Source organism: Cynocephalus volans, chromosome 14 (genome assembly GCF_027409185.1).
Source record: "Cynocephalus volans isolate mCynVol1 chromosome 14, mCynVol1.pri, whole genome shotgun sequence".
In the NCBI taxonomy this organism is placed as follows: Eukaryota; Metazoa; Chordata; class Mammalia; order Dermoptera; family Cynocephalidae; genus Cynocephalus; species Cynocephalus volans.
The window spans coordinates 34,495,401-34,516,010 of record NC_084473.1 but is presented as its reverse complement, the minus strand read 5'-3'; the positions used below and the strand labels follow the sequence as shown (position 1 = coordinate 34,516,010).

Below are 20,610 nucleotides of genomic sequence, written 5' to 3'. Positions count from 1 at the left end.
GCTGGTTGAATGTAATATTTATTTTTTCAGAAAATTAATGTTATATTAATCAACTGATGATTAATGTTATATAAGAATCATCTTATTATAGCTCAGAATTCTTCTATATACTTTTAACTTACATAGTAATCTGAGCTGGGATCGGAAAGAACTGGGCTGCTAGAGCTCAAGTTCCAAAAAGTACAGAAAATGAAGAGCTTTTATAAATCAAACTTGCATGCCGTGGAGTGAGGCAAAATACTGCACTCTAACAAAACGGAGAACATCCATTCAAACTGAAAAAAAAAATCTTTATAAACCAATCAATATTAATTACTTAGTTGAGTTAATCAACCACATCTACCACTGAGGTGAAGCCACAAATCTTAGTGCAAGATTTGAAGACATGAGGAGGGAAGACCGTGGTCATGTATAAAGCTGCTCCAGGTGGACTTGTTTTTACGGTAGGGTGTACAGATGCTTAAGTGGGGGGGATGGGATTAATGAGAGGACTGGGGTGGTTAGGTTTCACTAGCTACAGCACAAAAAGCAACGGCAGAAAATTTAGAAAGATGGAGAGTCCCCAAAAACCCAGCCCGGAAAACACAATCAACCCTTTAGGGTAAAAAATCACCTAACACAACAAAATCTATGTCTGATGTTGAGAGAAATTTATTGAGGCTCTGCAGAAAAGTGCATGATTAAGAAGGCTAGCCATGGTCTTTGAAGATCAATGACCAATTATTTCTTCACCTGTGGGGAATAGATGTGAATCTCAGAACAGTGTGGAGATTGCCTCTAACTCTACCAGAGGAAGATGTGAGTGGATGTGGAAAAGAAAAATACTATGAAGAAATAATTTGCCAAGTAGTTTGTTCTTCTCAATGCAGAGATGCATAAAAGTATCATTTTAATGATTTTTGTATGTGTTTTGTGTCTGCTCAATTAAATTTTATGTTTCTAAGTTCTGGACTCTTCCCTTCACTCTTTTAATATATTCCAGAACTCCTGAAAAAGAGCCTTAAAATACAGACTATTAGTAAACTCTACTGCCTGACAAATTACACGGATTCGCAGATGGTGATAGGTATATAGTTTTAGCAAAAAAAAGAGACTAAAATGTAGAACTTCACATCCAATGTGAAAGTGGGAGAAAAAAAAAAGCCCAAATAGATACACTTCTGTTGCTTTTTTTCTTCAATGTCTCAGTAGGACATGGCTAATACCTTGGCCCTGGTCTCATTTCCCTGGGGGATAAGCTGTATAGGAAGCAAGTGGAGAGGCATCAGAAGCCAAAAGAGAGATAAACGTTTGATAGAGAGGAACCATCTGACAACATCTCAAGTCAAGAGCAAACTGATATGATCACAAAGACAGGGTACACAGGCTGCCAAGTACCTGAAGTAAGACGACAACAACAACAAAGAACCAAAACACTTTTCTATGGGGGCGGGGGGGGGGAGGGAATGGGACAGTGTGTGCTGTGACAAGCAGATACTAGTTCAGGATAAAGGAAAGGAGACAGTACTTATAAAGGATTGCAGAAGATTGTACCACTCAAAATTAGTTTGATAAGGCCCTGGGAACACAAGAGGTGCTCAATAAATACACAGTGGATGGAATATTTCTCTCAAAGTGCCAGATTCTCTCCATTCCTGTATCAGTAGACATTATGCCCCTAGAAACATTACTGAGCATAACTGCTATACAAACAGTGGGTTCTGTATAGATGGTTTTTGCACTAGTTTTTTTTTTTTAACAGACTGCAGGTCTGGATTTTCTAGTCCAAAATTTTACATGAGGAGCAAGCCAATTGTGGGTATGGCTCTCCTGTCAATGATCCGTGGTATATATTAATGTCAGAGAGAAAATTCAGTTAGGGCCAACATAAGATTGTTTCCAATTTTTATTAACTTTTTATATATGTCTGAATAAAACAGGAACTAATTACTTGGTGGGCAGCATGACCTTAATGAAGACTCCTAGTTATGAGTGCTCATTTAAAATCTACAATTTAATTCTGCTGAAAGAATCAGACTGCTGCAGAGACAGTGTTCTAACAGAAAAAATGTTGAATGGCACAAAAACAGGCTAACAACACAAGCTAAGTCGCATCTGGTCCCCTTCATCTGAACTTACTTTGAAACACATGAAATTGCTTTTCGCTAGTCCTACTGCACACAAGTGATGCTCCTGCCCCATCCATCCACCACTCTTGGCACCCCTGGGAAGAGGAGGATATTATTCCTCTTTTATACTGATGACATGTTCTTACAGCTGTGAATGTGGACTAGCCTCAATATATACCTGGCCCTGCTAACTATACTTCCATAATGAATGGCTCAGTATTAAATATTGTAAGGCTAAAAATATTTTTATTAGTTTTGAAACGTTTATATCCAATAATTAAATACCAGAAACTAATTCATTCACTTACCTGGGGAACATTTTAAAATTAAGTCATGTTGGAAGAGTCAATTATTGGCTATGACATTCAAACCAAGATATTCTATTTTATATAGATGTTTGTCAAATACGTTGGACAACTGATCACATGAAAGCAACCAAATGATCACTTCTACATTCTGTGCCTGGGATTTCAAACCCTAATGCCTTCAGGAATGAGAGAGGTGGGCCATGTAAAGCCAAGAGAGGATACTGTGACAACACGGCAAACGCATGCCCGTCCAAAGCCAGAGGCCATCACTCAGCTCTAGCCGATTGCTGATAACACACTTGTTTGTGGCCAGAGTGGATGTAGAACTGTTTCCTGAAGGAGGTGTAGGATCATTCCACCACTGCTTTGGAGGTCATACTTCTAGGTGATGATTTTGATGACTTCTAAGTTTCATAAAAGGAACTCAGTCATATCACCCGTTCCTTTGGTTTCTAAACAACAGTGTTTTCATTCAACCAACACCTTAGAAGTCCTACTTTTGGCCCTTGTCAGAGAATGCAGTCACAAACTGTCAGAATTCGGTTTGCAATTCTCCCATCCTTCCACCAAAACCAAACCAAACTGCAAAGAGAAGAAATATTTATGAAGGATGTTCGCTCCATCTATTCATCTAGGCTAGTGTTTTCAAAACTCAGGAGCTCTTGAGTTCTGTGTGAATATTTTTAAATTTTATGTTTTCATTTTAATGCTGATCTTACAAAATAACATAAGGATATGGATCATCTGGATGGCAGCATAGGAACTGAGCACTACCATGCCGCCTCTCTGTCTACATGTAGGGTGAGTTCTGTTAACATGCACCCCACTGTCTCCTGAACCAGGGTCTTTGGATCTATTCTGACATGCTGGGGAGTTCTCAGATTGAGAGTTGATACTCCAGGCACCTAGGGTCCAGCTGGGTCCATATCATCTCCTAGAACTGCTTTCACTGAGTTGCATTTTAATATTTTGTTTTTGCTTTTCATTGAGAATCACAGTCACAGGAAACCTGCTTTTGCATTTAACGCAATTAAGCACTTGATCGACTTCATCATCCAGCACTTCTTTCTTTCTTTCTTTTTGTGGTTGACTGGTATGGGGACCTGAACCCATGACTGTGGTGTTATAAGGCTGTACTCTAACCGACTGAGCTAACTGGCCAGCCCAGTGCTTCTTTTTAAATTTCATGCGAGAAATCTCCACTAGAGAGGAAGTTGCCCTGTCCAACAGGCTTTTTTCTTCTTCTGATAATAAGAATTGTGTATCTGACCCCATCTCCTTTTTCACTTTGATGGCCAGGAAGCAGGGGGCCTGACCTGAGTTTAACTTTGGTCACTACGTGGACACTACGGCTTGCATACCTGTGGGAGCTTTCTACTTGATTTCACTTTCAACTTTTCCTTACAACTCTATGGCTGTGATTCTCTTTTCTCATTAATATTTTTTTTTTTTTCTCTCTCATTAATATTTTACCACTATGTTATTGAATCTGTTCTCACTGTAAAGTTGCCTCAAATCCTCTGTGGATAAGCAAGCATACGCACATACACACAAACACAGATAACAGACCTCTGCTTTCCTATGTGATGATAATGAATCTTTGATATGTAATATCTTCTAATGGCAACTTTATGACAATGGCAAGATTTTTCTGGGATTGGGTGGTAAATATTTATATTTATATATATACCCACACTCACCTATGAATGTGTGTGTGTATATATATGTCAAAAGAAGTAAGATTCAGACTGTGAGACAGAATGTCCTTAAAAATATTCTGTCGGATTATGATTCTTCATAGTATTATAGTTTCTAGTCTCCTCCATGATGGAATGACTGATATAGAGACACTATAGCAGGACAAGAAATAAAGCAAAGATCACCCAACAAGTTTATTGTGGCAGGAAGAGGCAACCACCAGAAACACAATGGCTGTTTTGTTGTCTCAACATTTTCTCACGGCAGATGGCAAATCCTATTCCTGAAGTCAGGGTACCGAAAAAGCGGTTATAAACAGGGGCAGGCCTAAAGACTATCTCAATGCTGCTGAGGCAGGGTCGTAGCTATGCGCTATCTGAGGCACATCAGAATGGAATGAGATGCAGAGTCAATATCCAGATAGGAAAGGCATGACACATGGGTTTCCAGAACCAAGAAGCAAGGAAAGAAGAAAGGCATGTTAGTTCCTCACGCAGAAGAAACAACGCAAGCTTTATTACTGCAGGGAATATTCCAGGGAACAAGTGACTTATGAGCAAAGTGCAGGGCAGTAAAAGATGGAGGATGCCCATGAAGTAGCCCTTCTGTGGGCTGGTATTTAACAGCCACCTCTAGAGGGAACTAAGAAAATCTGAAACAGACCACTCCCCTACTCACTCAACAAACTCTAGGTGCCCGCTGTCAGGCAGATAATATGGTAATATCCACAGACACAAGGATGAATGTGATTGACTCCTGTCGTTTGGCAGTCCATTCTAGAATAACAGACACACATGAGAGTAAGTGTTTGCAGAATGCTGAGTTACTGGAAGGAAGCATATCCCAGATGCTGGGAGCCCAGGGTAAGGAGTGACTACTTCTGTCTCAAATGGAATGAGTTATGTATTCACAGACTATCTACAATAAATTAAATTGCAGCGGTGCCAGAGAAAAAAGGTCTGCTTGGCCATTCACAGGTGTTTAGCTAATATTACCACTGGCTGGATGATAACAGGGAGAAGCACTGAGAAGGGATTTGTGTACGGGGACCTTTCTCTGCACTCCTCCCCGCATGCCTGTATTTATAAGGTCTGTGAGTCAGGAAGCTCAACCTTCCCATCTCCACCCCCGACCTCAATGCCCAGAACACAGTCTGGATGTGGATGGGAGGTGGGCACACGGAATACTAAGACTGTCTGTACTTGAGGCACAGTTCCAATTGCTTCAAATGTAATTCACCTCATTCAATTTACTGTTATTCACTCCATTTCACAGTTGTGGGAAGTGAGGCCCAGGGAGACCAAGAAAATTCCTCAAAGTTGCACAGCCAGTAAGTGGAGGAACAGATTTTTCAAACTGAGGTCATTTGATTCTAGCTTGTGCTCTCTCTTAACCACAAAGCCATACTGTACGTGTTTCTTCAGAGCAAAGCAAAACGAAACATGTGGCCACTGGATTAAAAACCACAGAACGGAGTCAAATAGGATTCAATGTTAATGTGACCTTTTCTTGTGGGGAAGGGGAGCTCAGGAAGAGGGCAGGAAACCTTCTGAAGTCTGAATTCTCACAGGCAGCAGTTAGTATGGATGTTTCTGCACGGGTAATTTTGTTGTACTTATTAAGTCCATCTCCACCTTCCTGTGGTGTGCAGGCATTGACTAGATAATGCTCTGTGCAATTATTGACATCTCACTTGTTTGAGTTTTATTCTTTTTTTTTTTTTCCTAAAAATTCTGGTAGAGGAGATGTTTTAGGTTCTCCTCCCTTCCAGCATCTAAATTCAATAATCACCACCTCACCAAACACCAAACTTTCTCACGAAAGGTGAAAGGAAGAGGTTGATTTTGTTTGAAGGTAGCTTGTGACCAAAGAATCCTTTTTCTGGGCCACAAGGGTCAAGCTAAAGTATGCCAATCCCAACATCCAACCACTGGTCAAAGATGTTCTCTCCAAGGAGGAAAACACTAAACTAGATGAACAATGTCTTTTCTGTTCCAAATTGTGGTAGCTCCTATGCAGTTTGAGTCCAATTCCCTCTTGACAGCAATGGGTGACACAGGAGGAATATGACAGGCTCCAGGATCCTTTTCCTGAACTCCCCACATTTCTGAAATTCTGAAACACAGCAGACTTTGACAACTATATGCAATCTGCTATTCAATTTCCAAAATTCTCTTCCTAACAGATGGAATGATGATTCCTGTCCTGACACTCTTTACTGAATGGTAGGATTTTAAGCAAAGCTTTTTTCTGAGTAAATTTCAGCCAGTCCCTGAGTAGATTCCCTGCTTTGTAAAAGGCAGAAGCAGCTACGTTGAACCCTCCCTCCTCCTCCTACACAAATGTACACTCTCCGAGAACAAGAGAAACTCCACGTACCATTAACACATTCAAAGACATCACAGCACTTTCCAGGTGTCCCATCTCCACGAGAGACTATGCGGGGAGTGGATCCCACCTCACACACGGGGAAACCACATAAGCCAGAGAGACACTCGCATCTGAAACCAAAGAAAAGGGAAGGAAAACCCCATGAATAAACAACAACATAGAAGTCGGGAGACCACAAACAAAGTGGCAGTGGCTGTGGCCAGTACCTGGTCTACATGATGCTGCCTCATTTATCTGGTGTCACTGGGAAATGGAAAGGGGGAGGATTCTAACATAACTTGCTTTCCAACTAGCTAAGGCTCATCTCCTGTATGTATAACCCAATTTTTAACTTAAACCATTTTGACAGAAATATTTCTAAAATGTATTACCTCATTTCTTACTTAACCAGACTGGTACTGAGCATCACAAACATTTTCTGGATGATTCAGGACCATCCATATATGCACATATTATACTACTCTGTAAATCAATGAAACTCGCATGTCTAACACAGAATGAGCTCCTGGGTTAAATGGCCCCATGCTGCTGCTTTGTTGCTATTGATGTTTAGGTGTTTTGCAGAGATTTTCCTGACTCTTCTTTCAATGTTTAAGTTATTAGCTTGTCAGTCTTTTCTTGTCAGTGTGATTGTCTGTAGTAGCACTCTCATCTTGAGCAACATTTAATTTATAATTGTGTACGATACAAGAAATATACTGAAGGCTGAGGAGCTCTTTATAAACAGAGGGCATGCACTTTAGTGAGTGGACTTTGTGACAGCTCTCTTGGAAGCTGAAAGTCTTAATTTTGAGGGTCTTTTCAGCTACCCTATGTGCGTTTCTCTCTATGTGTGTGGATGGGGTTTTCCATGAACTGCAAGCCAGCTGTGCTGGTTCTCACCCTTCACTTCAATTCTTCTGAGAAACCTGCCTCAACATAGCAACCTGGAAAAATGGGCAGGTAAAATAAGAGCAGATGAAACGTGGTATCTGCTACAGTGCAACAGGAGGCAGGAAATGAGAAGCACAGGGCAGCTGGGTGTCAGCATGTAAATGTAACATAAGGAGCAGCTAGACTTCTGTACTGGGACTCCCCTGGGGACAGAAGCATGGGTCAGAGGGTGCAGAGGATGATGAAGAGAGTTCCCAGGTTGACAGGAGTAAAAGGAAGGCATCCTAAAAAAAGACACCCTGGCAGGAAATGTGTAGGTATTTATGTACAGTAGTGGTCAAGATCAGGGGAGGGAATATTCCCAGCAGGGAAGAACTATTAACACATTCATTAATTCTGTTTCTTTTCCATCTTAGTTAAGTGATTGGTTTGTTCTCCTATTGTTCTTTGGATCGTTAATAAATTAAAATATGCTTGTAGTCCACAAGTACGTCAATAATCAGGCCCAGAGATTTAGTTACATTTAGAGTTAACTGTGGGACTAGAAAAGAAATAAGTTTAATTTAAAATTTGCACCAAAGACCATTAAAGCCACTTGAAAGGTGTGAATGACGTCCCACTCTCACCCCAAGGCAGGCCCTTTCAGGATTTTTTTCATGGAAGGTGACGGTTACGTTGGATTCTTGGGAGAAGAGGGTGTTATGTTGGATAGTTAAGGTTTTGCTTCACTGGTACTTCTACCTATGGTTTAAAATAAAGATTTGCCTTTATTTTTCTCAATTCATGGTCTGTATTTCTGCAGGACAATCACCTTCTAGGGCTGAGTTCATGTGAGCTGGGTTTTTAGTGCCTGGGAAGGTTATCCCGTACTCTTTCATGCTTATGTGCCTAGCCACTGCAGTTTTAAATACATAATCATATCAGTGTAATATTATGGTGACACTATATTGTTTACATTTACTGCACCTGACATTCTGTACCACTTAAACTCTTTAGCGTTTACAGATGAATGGGGCTAGAGTACTGAGAGGCCACACCCTGATCCCCAAATCTAGATGTAATTACACTGGAAGCATCCTACAAGAAGAGCGGACTAACCTTTCCTTACACATCTTTGAGTATTCACATTCTTGCTTACTGATGTGCTGTCAGGAGTCATTCTAATTTAAACACCGAAGAGCATACAACGAACCAAAAAAACACCTCTTTAGATGTTGTCCTTCAAAACTTCAGCAACCTTTACTGAACACGTATGTGCATGCACTTACTCTGCTAGGCTGTTAGAAATCACACCACAGTGAAAACCATGACTAAGTCTACCCTTAGTCTCCCCCCCCTTTTCTGTTTGACCTGTTTCTCAACATTTAAATATCTCTGTTGTTTTCTTAGAGACCATACAGGTCGTCTCCAGCATGTTGCAGATCTGAAACGCCACACAGCTGCCTATTAACCCACTTAGGAAAGGAAAACTCTTTATGCTGAATTTTTACCTCTAAACCCAGAACGACATTAAAGATCCCAGGATCTCGATTCCCTAGATCTCCCTAGCTGGCGCGCTCCCGGCTCCTGTCCTCCTGTCAGCTTCTCCCTCGCAAGGCCTCCTTATCTGTTGCCATCTTTTGACTTCTCACAGCTTCCTCTGAGCCTAATATTAGCACCTTAATGAAGGAACACAAAAAATAAATGTCTGCCTTCATGTCGGATACCTCTCAGGCAGTCATCATCAGGTTGAAACCTTGTGAAACTGCCAGTTTTGCAGGTCGAAAATGGTCCAATACAATTCCATATTGTTCAATGTAATAGAACCCACATGAGTTATCTTTTGACAGATATGTCCACGTTTAGTCATATTTGCTCAGAAAATGTATTATATCTACAAATTATGTGAGCACAATGTAGTTTAAAAAAATTCTTTAGTAAGACTGTTCTAGACTCTCTGGTTTATTTACACTGCAGGTAGGTATTCTTCTCTTTTATAGATGACACTAGTGGGGCACACAGCTTAATCCACTGGCCTGAAATTACACAGGGTTTCCTGCTGTCTGTGTTTTCCCCTAGAAGAGACTAGTTTCTCTTCTACCGAGTATGAAAAGGAGATGCTGAATTACAGAACGACTGAAGCATGCAAACTATACCTTGTCCTGACCACTTTCCCCCGATTTCCAGCTCTCATCTGATGTCCCCTCACCTGTCTCTCCCTCTCCCACCCCATTCCACCCCCACCCTGAGGCTCAGTTCCTAGACTTTCATAGACAAAAATCTTGAGCTGCTTCTCACTTTGTTCATTGATTTCTCAGCCGAGCATTCATCACTCTACAGTGCACACGCCCTTCTTCCAAGCCCACCTTCCCTGCATGTCCTCATGCTGCCGGCACACTCTACTCTCCATACAAGGCCATGTGGCCATCTCTGCACTGCTTGCCTTACTGCTCCTGTGCTCTCCTCATCCAGCCCCCTTGTCCCCTGTCTTTCTTGGCCAACCTCAGAGACCAGCTCCACCTTGCAAGCCCCAAACTCCACGCTTTTCTCACAGCCCTTCTCTCACTCTGTTTCATGGTGACCTGAAGACTCCTCTTAGCACAAGCTTTTTTTGTACCTATTATGTACAATCACTGTATAAGTATTTCTTAAATGGAACAGAACTAGATATGAAAAAAAGAGGGATAATATCAACTAAAGAAACAAAAACGTAAAAGAAAGTGAGAACCAGAGCACTGAGATTTCTAGATGGTGAACTCGAAAAGGCCACTCTAGGCAGACTATTTGCACAGCACCTTGAGCAGAAGTGCTAAGGGCTTTAAAACAGAACAAAACAGCTTTACTGAGATATGATTCACATACAGTAACATCCGCCCTTTTAAAATGAGTAATTCAGTTGTTTTATATTTACAGGATTGTGCAACTATCACTGGTACCTAATTTCAGTACATTTTCATCACCTCAAAAAGAAACCCTGTACCCATTAGCAGTCACTCCCCATCCCCACCCACTCCCCAAGCCCCTGGCAACCACTAATTTATGTTCTGTCTCTAAAGACTTGCCTATCCAGGACAGTTCACATAAATGGAATCATACAATATGTGGGCTAAGGGCTTTTTAACTTCAAACAAGAAGCAACCTGTATTTGCAATTTGCCAGAAAAAAACAAGCCTCTAACGTTATCATCAGTATTAAGATAATGATCAATCAAGGCACCACATTAATAAATTTTTGCATAATGTAATCACAGCTGCAGCCAGGTGGGACTTGGCTAAGCTATCTTTTTTTTTTTTTGCTTGAGTAGGTAATGGATTCATTCAGCTTAGTGGGCATCTGAGCGCCCGAGGACAATGATAAACAGCACTCAGAAATCATCTACGCCCCTAGAGGGCACTCCCCTCCATAGGAGGTCCACACTGGCCGGCTCTGTGGGCTGGAAGGTGGCAAGTGCATACTTATGCTCCCCCTTCTATTCCTTTGCTTCCTGGACTACACACACAATTCCAGGCAGGCCAGAGGCCAGAGTCCTAGCTCCTGGGCACAGCTTACAAAGGTGCTCGCAAATCTGGCCTCTACTTCCCTTTTCGTTTCCCTACAGCCATTCACTGAATCCTCCCCCAGCCCGCCCCTTATCGCTTCATGTCACAGCTCATATGCCCACCCAGCCTCAAATCCCTGCCTCTCCTTTGCCTCTGGCAAACTCCCCAGAGCCCTTAAGACTACTCACCCTACAAGGCCTTCTCTAGTCAAAAAACAGCCAGGATTAATTTTCCCTCCTCTGACCTTCAACAGTACACAGGGGTACCTGACTCTCCAAGTGTACTTGTTCATCATACTAAATCAAAATCATACCGTTTCTCCTGTGAATTCCTCTAGTGCAGGGGGCTGCCTTATTTGTCTTATAAATGATAAAAATGAATGATAAGCCATCCAAACAATAATCTGGAGTAAGCATTTTTTTTTCCTGGCTCTTAAGTCAGAAGTTAGAGCATGCATTGTTTTTATATTTTTATAAATTTTAGACTAAGAGCTTACAGATGCAGTGTTTTCCAAAATAAGCATGTGGATGGAAAGAGTATGGAATTCATTTAAAATGCAGATTCCAGGGTACCACACCTGAGGATTATTTTTCTCCAGGTTTGGGCAGGAGCTCTGGAATCTGCCTGTATAATAAGCTCTCCAGGAGATGCCCCTGGAGGGAATCTGGGAGCCACTTTCTGAGGACCTCATGCCTAGATGTGCAGGATCTGGGTCACCACAGTTTAATTTGCACTTTCCACTGGAAATAATCAAGTGCAACTCATTTTAACATTTTAATGAGAATGACGATTATTAGTACTTGCTCTCGATCATTTAAAAAGATCATTCCTGCCTGAATACCATTGCTTAGGAGTGAGAGACACCACAAGGGAAGAAAAGAACACCTTTATTTATTTATTTATCTAATACCATCAATTCACCAGAAAAAACGTGTGAAATTATAAAACCAGACTTTATAAATGTATAATTATCCTCATCCTTAAAGTGAGACAGCTGGATCATAATAAACGTTCTTTTAGCTATAAAAACCTGCGATTCCATCATCTCCATTCCCATCTTCATCACTGCCATGAGCCGATCCCGGCTCATCTCCTCCCACTGCCTGCCACGTGCCTGCACCTTGTCCTTGGAGCACATCAGCTCTCACCCCACGCTCACCTCCTTCTCTTCCTCCTCTCCAGGCACCTCAACCTTCAGGCCCATCTCAAGATGGGGCCTTTTCCCGGACGCTTTCTTAGTGACTTTTTGTTTTTCTTTGGGGGGAGGAGTGGTATAATAATTATATATCTATATATTTTTTCCCTACTAAAGAAGACTCTCAGCGATGCTGGAGGAGAAACAATGTGCTAGATGCTCCATATCACTAGGCTTGTATTAGACGCTGTATAACTAAGCTGAAGAAGCAATAGTTTGTTTTGCTCGAATGACTAGAGAAACTTTAAAGGATGCTCCGTTATGGGGGTTGCTAGAGAAGACTGAAGGGACAAGAGTCCTCTCGGACACTCCCATAGCCATTTCAGCAAAGAACAGATGTGCCCCTGAAATTTGCCCCTGCAGTGGGTGCCATGCAGAGCTGGGGTTATTCTAACATTCCCCTGCAATAAGCTCCTTCTGCAGAGGAGGGGATTTGGAAGCTGCAAACCATTAGACTCCTCATCTTCCCCAGGAAGACTCTTACCTTTGCCCATACACTGGAGGAAAACAAGTCAGAGAGGCCCTCTGGAAAAGACTCCTGCCAATACTGGATTTATTCCACATCTGAACTGAGCCCTTGAGCCCTTCTGAAGGGGAGACATCACTGCCTATAAATCAAAAAACTACTATTTGCAGGTGGGAGGGAGGGCTCTCCTTCAGGAAACAAGGATAAAAGAGGAATTAAAAGGATACTGTGCTTGTACTACTAGGATTCCAAGAAGTGTATTAATGAAATAACTGTGAGGAATGGAAACTATGACACATAAAACTCAGTTTTATTCTATAAAAAGTAGCTTCAACTTTAATTAAATTCGATGTACTCTCTCTCTACTGATTAAATTTCTTACTTCTTTCTAGGAATATATAAATTAAGAAAAAAAACAAAACAAAAACAAAAACAACAACTGCAAATAAAGAATCCAAAAAGAAAAAGGTTTCCTGCCCAAGGGTGCAGCTGTCCTCATGGGAAGCAGCACTCCTCTCTGCGGAAGTTCCCGAGGCTCACAATTTTCCTCCTGTCTCACCTGAAGAGATTTACCACTCTCCAAATAACTAATCCTCCTGCACCCTTTCTCCCCCTTCTCAAGCTAACTACTGCACGACGGCCTTGCGTCCCCGCCACCTGGGCACTGAAATGTGGGTGTCAGCCACCGCAAGCAGGGCCCAGCTCTGAGGACCACTGCCTTCCCTGGCCATCTCCCCGTTTCACAGGGAGTTGTCACCTGCACAACTGGAGACTGCACATTCTTCACCATCTCCCTTCAGAGATAACAGGAACATCAGTCCCCAGTTTTTTGGGGAGGGGTTAGGGATGAATGAAAAGATGTGCTCCCATGTAGGGAAGGTAGAAATGCAGACAATTAGGTAAAATACTCCTTTGCATGTCCTAGCATTAGCAATGACACTAAAGCCTGCTGTAAGCCCTTGATGAAGTGGTCATTATAGCTCTGCTCTTCCTTGCTGAAGGGACACAGATGCTGGCTCCCTCCTCAAGGCAGGCATGTGGCTCAGGATACTTAAGGTGCTACGCTGACAGAAAACTGGTATAAATGGTAGAAAAACAGAAGTTGTAAGTGCACATGGTTCCTGTAAGGATTATAAAATTTGCTCGAACCATGCTTCCCAGTAAGGCGCTGTGATGAGGAGAAAGCAACAGCACCTTCCACAAATTACCACTTGATGTGATCAGCTGAAGTGGAGTGTTAGGACAGTTCCGAAGGGCGGTGATCCTGGCAGCAGGGGACCAGACGCACAGACTGCAGCTGAAACTGATCCCGGGGGCCCGTGCCCTGCTGAAATGGTGGAGCTGGGATCTGGCAGGCATACGAAACCACTCGGCACAACAATCCCTTATCGAATATTGAGAGTGGACCAGTACCAGGAATGGAAGGCTTACTGCCTTCACTTCCTTAGGTCTTGGGGAGGACACTGGCACTGGCTTTCACGGCTGGCAGGATGGCCTTGGACAGTAAGATGGGATGGCAGTGAGAGATGAATGGAGGGTCAGTTAGGAAAAGCAAGAAAGAAGGGAAATTGGCAACATGCTACTCTGGAAAGGAGGAGGACTGGGCTTGGACGTGGAGAGTAAGTTCTAATACAGCAACATAAGTTATTCCCACTTCAGAGCCTGGAACCTCCACCTACATTTGAAATGGATGCTTGGGAACATAGAATCAGCTTGTTCACGAACATGTAATTATTTCATAACTATTTACTGAGTGCATACATGCAGGCTGGGGGATACCCAGGGGCTTGGCCCTCAGTATGGGGAGTTTAGTTAGAGAGGTGTAGGACATACGATCACAAATGGAACACAGTGGGATGCAGACTATTCAATCCCCTCTCTGGAGCACATGAAGAACAAAACACATCTGGGCTGACCTCCTACTTGAAAACCTGAGAAAAGCCTGCACTGCCTGGGCTGCTAACACCCCTTTAGGCCTCCAGAGTTCCACGAGGTCTGAGCTGGCACTGCAACAGATGACTGTAAGCATGCATCCACTCAGATCCATGTGGGCTGCCTCTTGTCCCAGCCTCTCATCCTGTCATCAGTGTAAAGTGCAAGATTGTATTGTCTCTCATCCTCCAGAGAATGCACTTCCCCGCAGAGTACTGCTCTGCTCCCAGGGATTCACCCCTCTGTGCCAACCTCTCTTCCAATGGTTCTCCCTGCTTTCCCCAACCTTGCCTCTGCAAACTCTCTTATCATCTGAACACCATCACAAAATGCGCCATTCAAGTCTGTCTCTAACACTCATCTGGCTATCCCTTGAAGACCCTACTTCCTTGCAGCAGTCTCCAGTAAGACTGTGAATTCCCCCACACTTGCTACTTCACCTGGGACAGAAGGGAGGTCAATGTTTTCCATGTTGGCCATGGGCTCCTACCATGAGGTTGTTTTCATCTCTCACACAAACCCTCCCTTCCTGTGCCTTTGTCTCCTACCCAGTTCCTCAGGGGTTGAGGTTTAGAGAGTGCACTTTGGCATCAGGCAGTCCTAGGTTCCAGTTCTGGCCACTTAGGAGCTATGGGATCTTGGGTTAGTTAGGTAATGTCTCTAAGCCTCAACTGTACCATCTGTAAAATGGGGATGATTAGAGTGCCCAGATGTCATATAATAGCTATGTGGATTAAATAAAGTGATATATGAAAAGCACCTAGGATAGTGCCTGGAACCCAGAGGTACTCAACACCTGTTAGCTCCTTTATATGACTATAATTTGGGAGGCTTCGGGATCTATGTGGACAAAGCATGGTTTCACTGACCTTTTGGAATCCAGTGACCCTTGCTGCCCCCTCCACTTCAGAGACTCACTCATAGGGCCACAGCTCTGAAGTCACCCATCCTACTAGCTGAATGCAATGGCCAGTCCTTCCAGTTCTCCCTGTTCCTGCTCTCATCACACTGACCCTTCAGCCTCACCGAGACGTCTGCTCCCCAGATCTGCCTCTTTCCTCTCTGGCCCAAGACTCCTCCCGACTGCACCTGTTTAACAGCCCAACCTCATCACATTGCACCTGAACTACCATCTTCCTAACACCTTTAAATTTCCTGCCTCTTTATCCTCCTTCTATATGTGGTCCCTCAACCCCAACTCCAAGTTATTTAAACCCAGAGATGGCAAACCTGAATGTCTACAAGAGTCAGGCAGGGACCCTAAAAGAGTAGAGAGGGGCTGTAGACACCTCAGGAGGGTTTGTGACCTCTGCGAGGGCATCACCACTCATGCCATGCAGTAATGTAAACTCAAGGTCACCGTACCTTCCATTTGTTCAAGATTTTTATGTGAAGCATGCCAGTTTTTAAATGTTGGTGACTGAAAATGGCAAAAAAAGGGCACATCAAAGAAAACATGTCTTGGGATCAAATGCAGACCCAAGGCTGCCAATTGCAAATTACGATTCAACCCATTTACTTCTTCTGTGCTGATACCCAAGCTTACGAGGGCTGCTGGAGAAGAGCACACTCCTGGCAGTGGCTATTCTACATCGTCAACACTGAAGTACGTCATCGTGCCTATCAGAGCTCCATTCTTCCCTAAGAATCACTTCTTCCACGATGTTTTCTCTGTCTAGAGGCATGAAGATAAACAGCTGATGCTGTGTGTGTGTGTGTGTGTGTGTGTGTGTGTGCACAGATTGTAAAGTGTCCATCAAGTGTGGGGGAGTGGGGATAGAGGGAAGGCATTCCAGGTAGAGGAAAGAGCCTACTAAATTTACAGAGGCAAGAAAGAATACAGTGTGTTTAGTCTGGAGCAAATGGTTCAGACCACCAGAAGCATATTATGTGCTGTGGTGAGGACTGGGGGATATTACTGGGGGCATGGCAGGAGACGTGTCCAGAGAGGTAGGCCAGGGCTGGGTAAGATGGGGCCCTGCATACCATACGAAGAAGATCTTTACTTGTAATCAGTAGGAAAGTAATAAAACATCTTACACAAGTGACGTAGTCTTCCAATGGGGGTGGTTATCTGAGGAAAAACCCGACATCATCATGAATTCCATTTTTCTTGAATCATAAAGATAGGTGGGATTAGGCTAATGTTTTAAGCTGCAAGATACATTAAAAGTTCAAAAATCAATGACTACAATAGCCTAGAATGCCCTTTCCTCTTTCTGCATCTGGTGAACTCTGACTCATTCTTAAAGACTCAGCTCAAAAGTCAAATCTGATAGTTTTCCAAATCGGAATGAGTGTCTCTGCTCTGTGAGCTTGTTTTTTGGCACACTTCCACCTCCTAAAGCACATAACACTCTAAACTACAATGACTTATACATGTTTACCTTCTCTCTAGACTGTATGCTCCTTGACATCAGTGACTACATCTTATTCTTGCCAGTTAGCCCAGTGCCTGGCACATGACAAACACTCAAAATATTTGTTCCCTGAATAAACCAGGAACACTATGGGGTTTTGATGCTAAGACTTGCCACAAACCATCTATGTACTTTAGTTAAAAGCATTTATTATTTACCTGTGCTAGGCAGTGATGGAAGAGAAATATACAAACGGGTCCTTGCCACCAAAGAGTACACAATCTAATGTCCTAGGAAGTATCATAAGACTCCTCAAAGCTAGCTGTGGAAATCAAAATACTTGATCATATTATCACAAGAGCCATGATATGCAATGTCTTTCCTTTTCAAACAAAGCACAGTCATGAAACGATAATTTACAATACACTTGTCTGTGTGATACATTCACAACAGACTAACCGAGCAAATCCAACAGAAACCAGCTGTCTCCACCTCCAGGGTTCCAATTAAATAGTTTAATAACTACCAGGAAAACAGAACCCCAAACCCTCTGCAAACTGTGTCAACTACCACGATGAGGAGCCCTATCACTTACATCCAATGTTAAAGGTCCAAATGAAGAGTAAAATGCATCTTATGAAATTTTGGGTTGCTTTTGGTATTTCCAGAAAAGGTGAGATTTTGACATTTTAGATTTGCTTATCAGCTATGAAAACAACTTCACAAAGCATTTTCATAGAACTGTCCAGAGCTGTTCTTCCGGTTGCCTGTGTCACGATGACTATATGAGGGTAGATGGATAAAGCCCTCTGAGGTCCAGTATTATCTATGTTGTGGATTCTGCTTTCAAATGTCATTGGAAATTGTATGAAATCCAGTTAAGTTACTTTCTTTTAGTCTGAGTCAGAGGGCTATGGATTCAGTGTCTGCTGCTGTCCACAACCACTCAGACCAAACTGCAAGCTGCTGAGTGACAGCCTTGCTTGTTTTCAGGACTAGAACAAATATAAAATAAGACTAGATACTGGGTCAAATTCAGGGTAAGACACAAAAGGCATATGGCCCTAGTACAGGAAGTGCAGGGCTTACACATCTGAAGTAAATTATTGACAAATCAAACACTCTATTAGGAAGATAGTTCATCTCCAGTGGGCAAGGACTTTACTTCTAGGAAAGCATATTTTCTTCAATCTGGGGATAGGTCCAATCATAACATGGAATTCCTACAATTATTTTGTTTTAAAAACATCAGAGTTTAATATAGACTCTGGCTTTTTTAGTCATGAGTTGACTTGCTTTTTTGGGCCAAAAATTACCGTGACAGAGGGCAACAGAATAGATGTTCTTTTCTTAGTTGAGAAAGAAGAGCTTCAAATATACTTCCAAATTTTTCCTGCATGTGTTTAAAAACAGAGAGAATGCTACCACGATAGCATGTCAAGAGTCAGGAATGTTTCAAATCTGCGCTATGCTAATGCATATTTTATATATTGTATTATTTAATTTATCCCCAGAACGCAGCTGGAGAAATTATCAAAATTAAAGGAACAACCAAAAAACGAACTGAATTAGAGAAACTGTCTAACAACAGACTGATCTTAACAAAACAACCAAAAATTGTTATTCAGTGCCATCTTGTTTGAGACAATATCTTGGAACAGATGGACATGATAATTTATCATAAGGCTCTTAATTTGATAAAGTCCTTTTGAAAATGCATATTCAGGGACAATTTCCACTGGTTATCTTGAGTAGGCATGATACAAACAACTTAATTACGACATGATTACCTAGCACAATGTTAAAAAGTATATGGGTCTATCACAAATATTATCTGATGATCTAAAGAACTTAACACTGCCTCAAAGAAGAGAAAAAAGTGCTCCCAGAGTTTTGAACATGAACCTGACAGTTCCAAGCCATCCTTGGGAAGTTTCTGGCTTTGACATATTTGTCTGGTTGGGATGATGTGCCCTGTGTTGACAGTCCCTGATCCCTGTGTGATCCTCCCACTCCCACCCCCAACACCTTCCTAAAGGCTTCAAACAGCAGAATGATGGGCTGGGGCGAGCGGAGATAAGAGTTAACTGAATAATTCTGGAAAGCTCAAGCTCCAAGTATAAGGACTTTAGCAAACAGCATGCTGAAGGACTCTTGATATTTTTACTCAGACTTTATTGCTCAGAAGTGGGGAGATGATATGGAGCAGAGGGATAAGATAAGGAAATCCAGAGTTCTCAGCAGGAAGGGAATTGTACAATTCGAGATTTAAAACTACAGGCAAATAGGGAGAGAGAAAAAAATACTATCATCTGTTGTTCTGTATGTTTATGTACTTTTCGAAGTCCTCGAATTCTTAGTCTGGATTCAAAGCTGGCTTATTACTGTAAAACCTTTTCTTAAATTCAGTTTTCATTATTTGGTAAAAGTCAATCTATTAATTGATTCTTTTCTTGAAGGCAGATTATTCTCCATTTAATTAAACATGTGTGTTTCCTTCCACCTTCCCAAGATCTGGAACTTTCTGAAAATGGCACTGGTGACATTTATAAGGTGCTGAGATCCTGAAAACCTAAGCAATATTTTATTCATCACCACTCCCCACACCAAGTCCTGTATTCTCTGTCTTCCACGAGGTCTTTGATGAATAATTATTTAACTGTGTAAAAAGATTTGAGCATTTTTCCAATCTGTACCTTGTTTTCACCACTTCAGCTATGTGGTTAGATTAATTCTGATTTAACTCAAGTGCTTCTGAAGCGAAGGGATAACCTGCCAAAGATTCCATTCGGCTGGCCTCATCCGGTATGAGTCAATTCCAGGCTGTGAATTCTGAAACCCCAGAAAGCTCCTTTTCTAAATAACTATATCTGTTCAAAAGAAACAGTGTGCTAGCAATTTGCTAAGACTGTATTTATCATAATGCAACACAGCACAGACAAGATAAATTTTCTTGAGAGCACAAAGAAACCAGGATTGAGGAATAGAAACTAAGTATCCTTGATTTTCGAACTGAAGCAGCTGAGTGCAAATATCTGGATGTTAGAGTGAAAGTAAAGGAAATTCATGACCTTCCTTCTGGTCTTGGGCTGTATATTTGACATATCTTTCAGACACAATGGGATTATCATCCTTCCTTTCATCTTATTTCCCTTCCTGGAGTTACAGTGTTTGGAGCTGTTGTGATATGACAGAATATGAGTGGGAAATTGTCTTCTAAGGTCAATGTCCTGTAGGAGAGAAATAGAATGAAGGCCCAAACGAGAAAAAAAAAGGGACTTAATTTAGCAGATCTTTTATTTTAAGAGACACAATCATAAAGTCAGGAGGAGAGAACTTAAAACAACTCCATGAATTGTGTGCGTGCATGTGTGAGATTAATTAAGTGTGAAATGCAGAAGAAGGTAATAAGACTATAGAGGAGCTGGATGAAGACAGAGAGACAGGGAAGACGAACACTAAGACCCTCGGGGACAGTGATGCAGCAAGAGACTGGGAGAAACAAGTGGAACTACGGGTCCTGGAGCCAGTAAACAGCCATGCATGGCTGATGCAGTTTGCCCAGGTGTGGGGGCACAAGAAACCAGCACACGTCACCCTCCCCCCAACACACACACTAAGGCCAGCTGACAGGCAGAGATAGCCACATCCTATTAGAAAGCCGTCTAATAGGGTAAATCCTTATCTGTGGGTTCAGCCTTTAGCCAGATATTCCCTGCTCCAGCTATGCAGGACTATCTATTTATAGATTAAAAAAAAAA

The 20,610-nt window shown here is 42.2% G+C and overlaps 1 protein-coding gene across 5 annotated transcripts in view; it reads right to left on the bottom strand.

The window, feature by feature from the left end:
- The window catches only part of CRIM1 (cysteine rich transmembrane BMP regulator 1), a 183,577-nt gene that overhangs the window by 75,212 nt on the left and 87,755 nt on the right, over positions 1–20,610 (bottom strand). For all 5 annotated transcript variants that reach the window (XM_063078184.1, XM_063078185.1, XM_063078186.1 and 2 more), the window contains one exon: positions 6,494–6,615. In XM_063078184.1, coding sequence (XP_062934254.1) covers positions 6,494–6,615 — 122 coding nt within the window. The remainder of the gene's footprint in view (positions 1–6,493; positions 6,616–20,610) is intronic.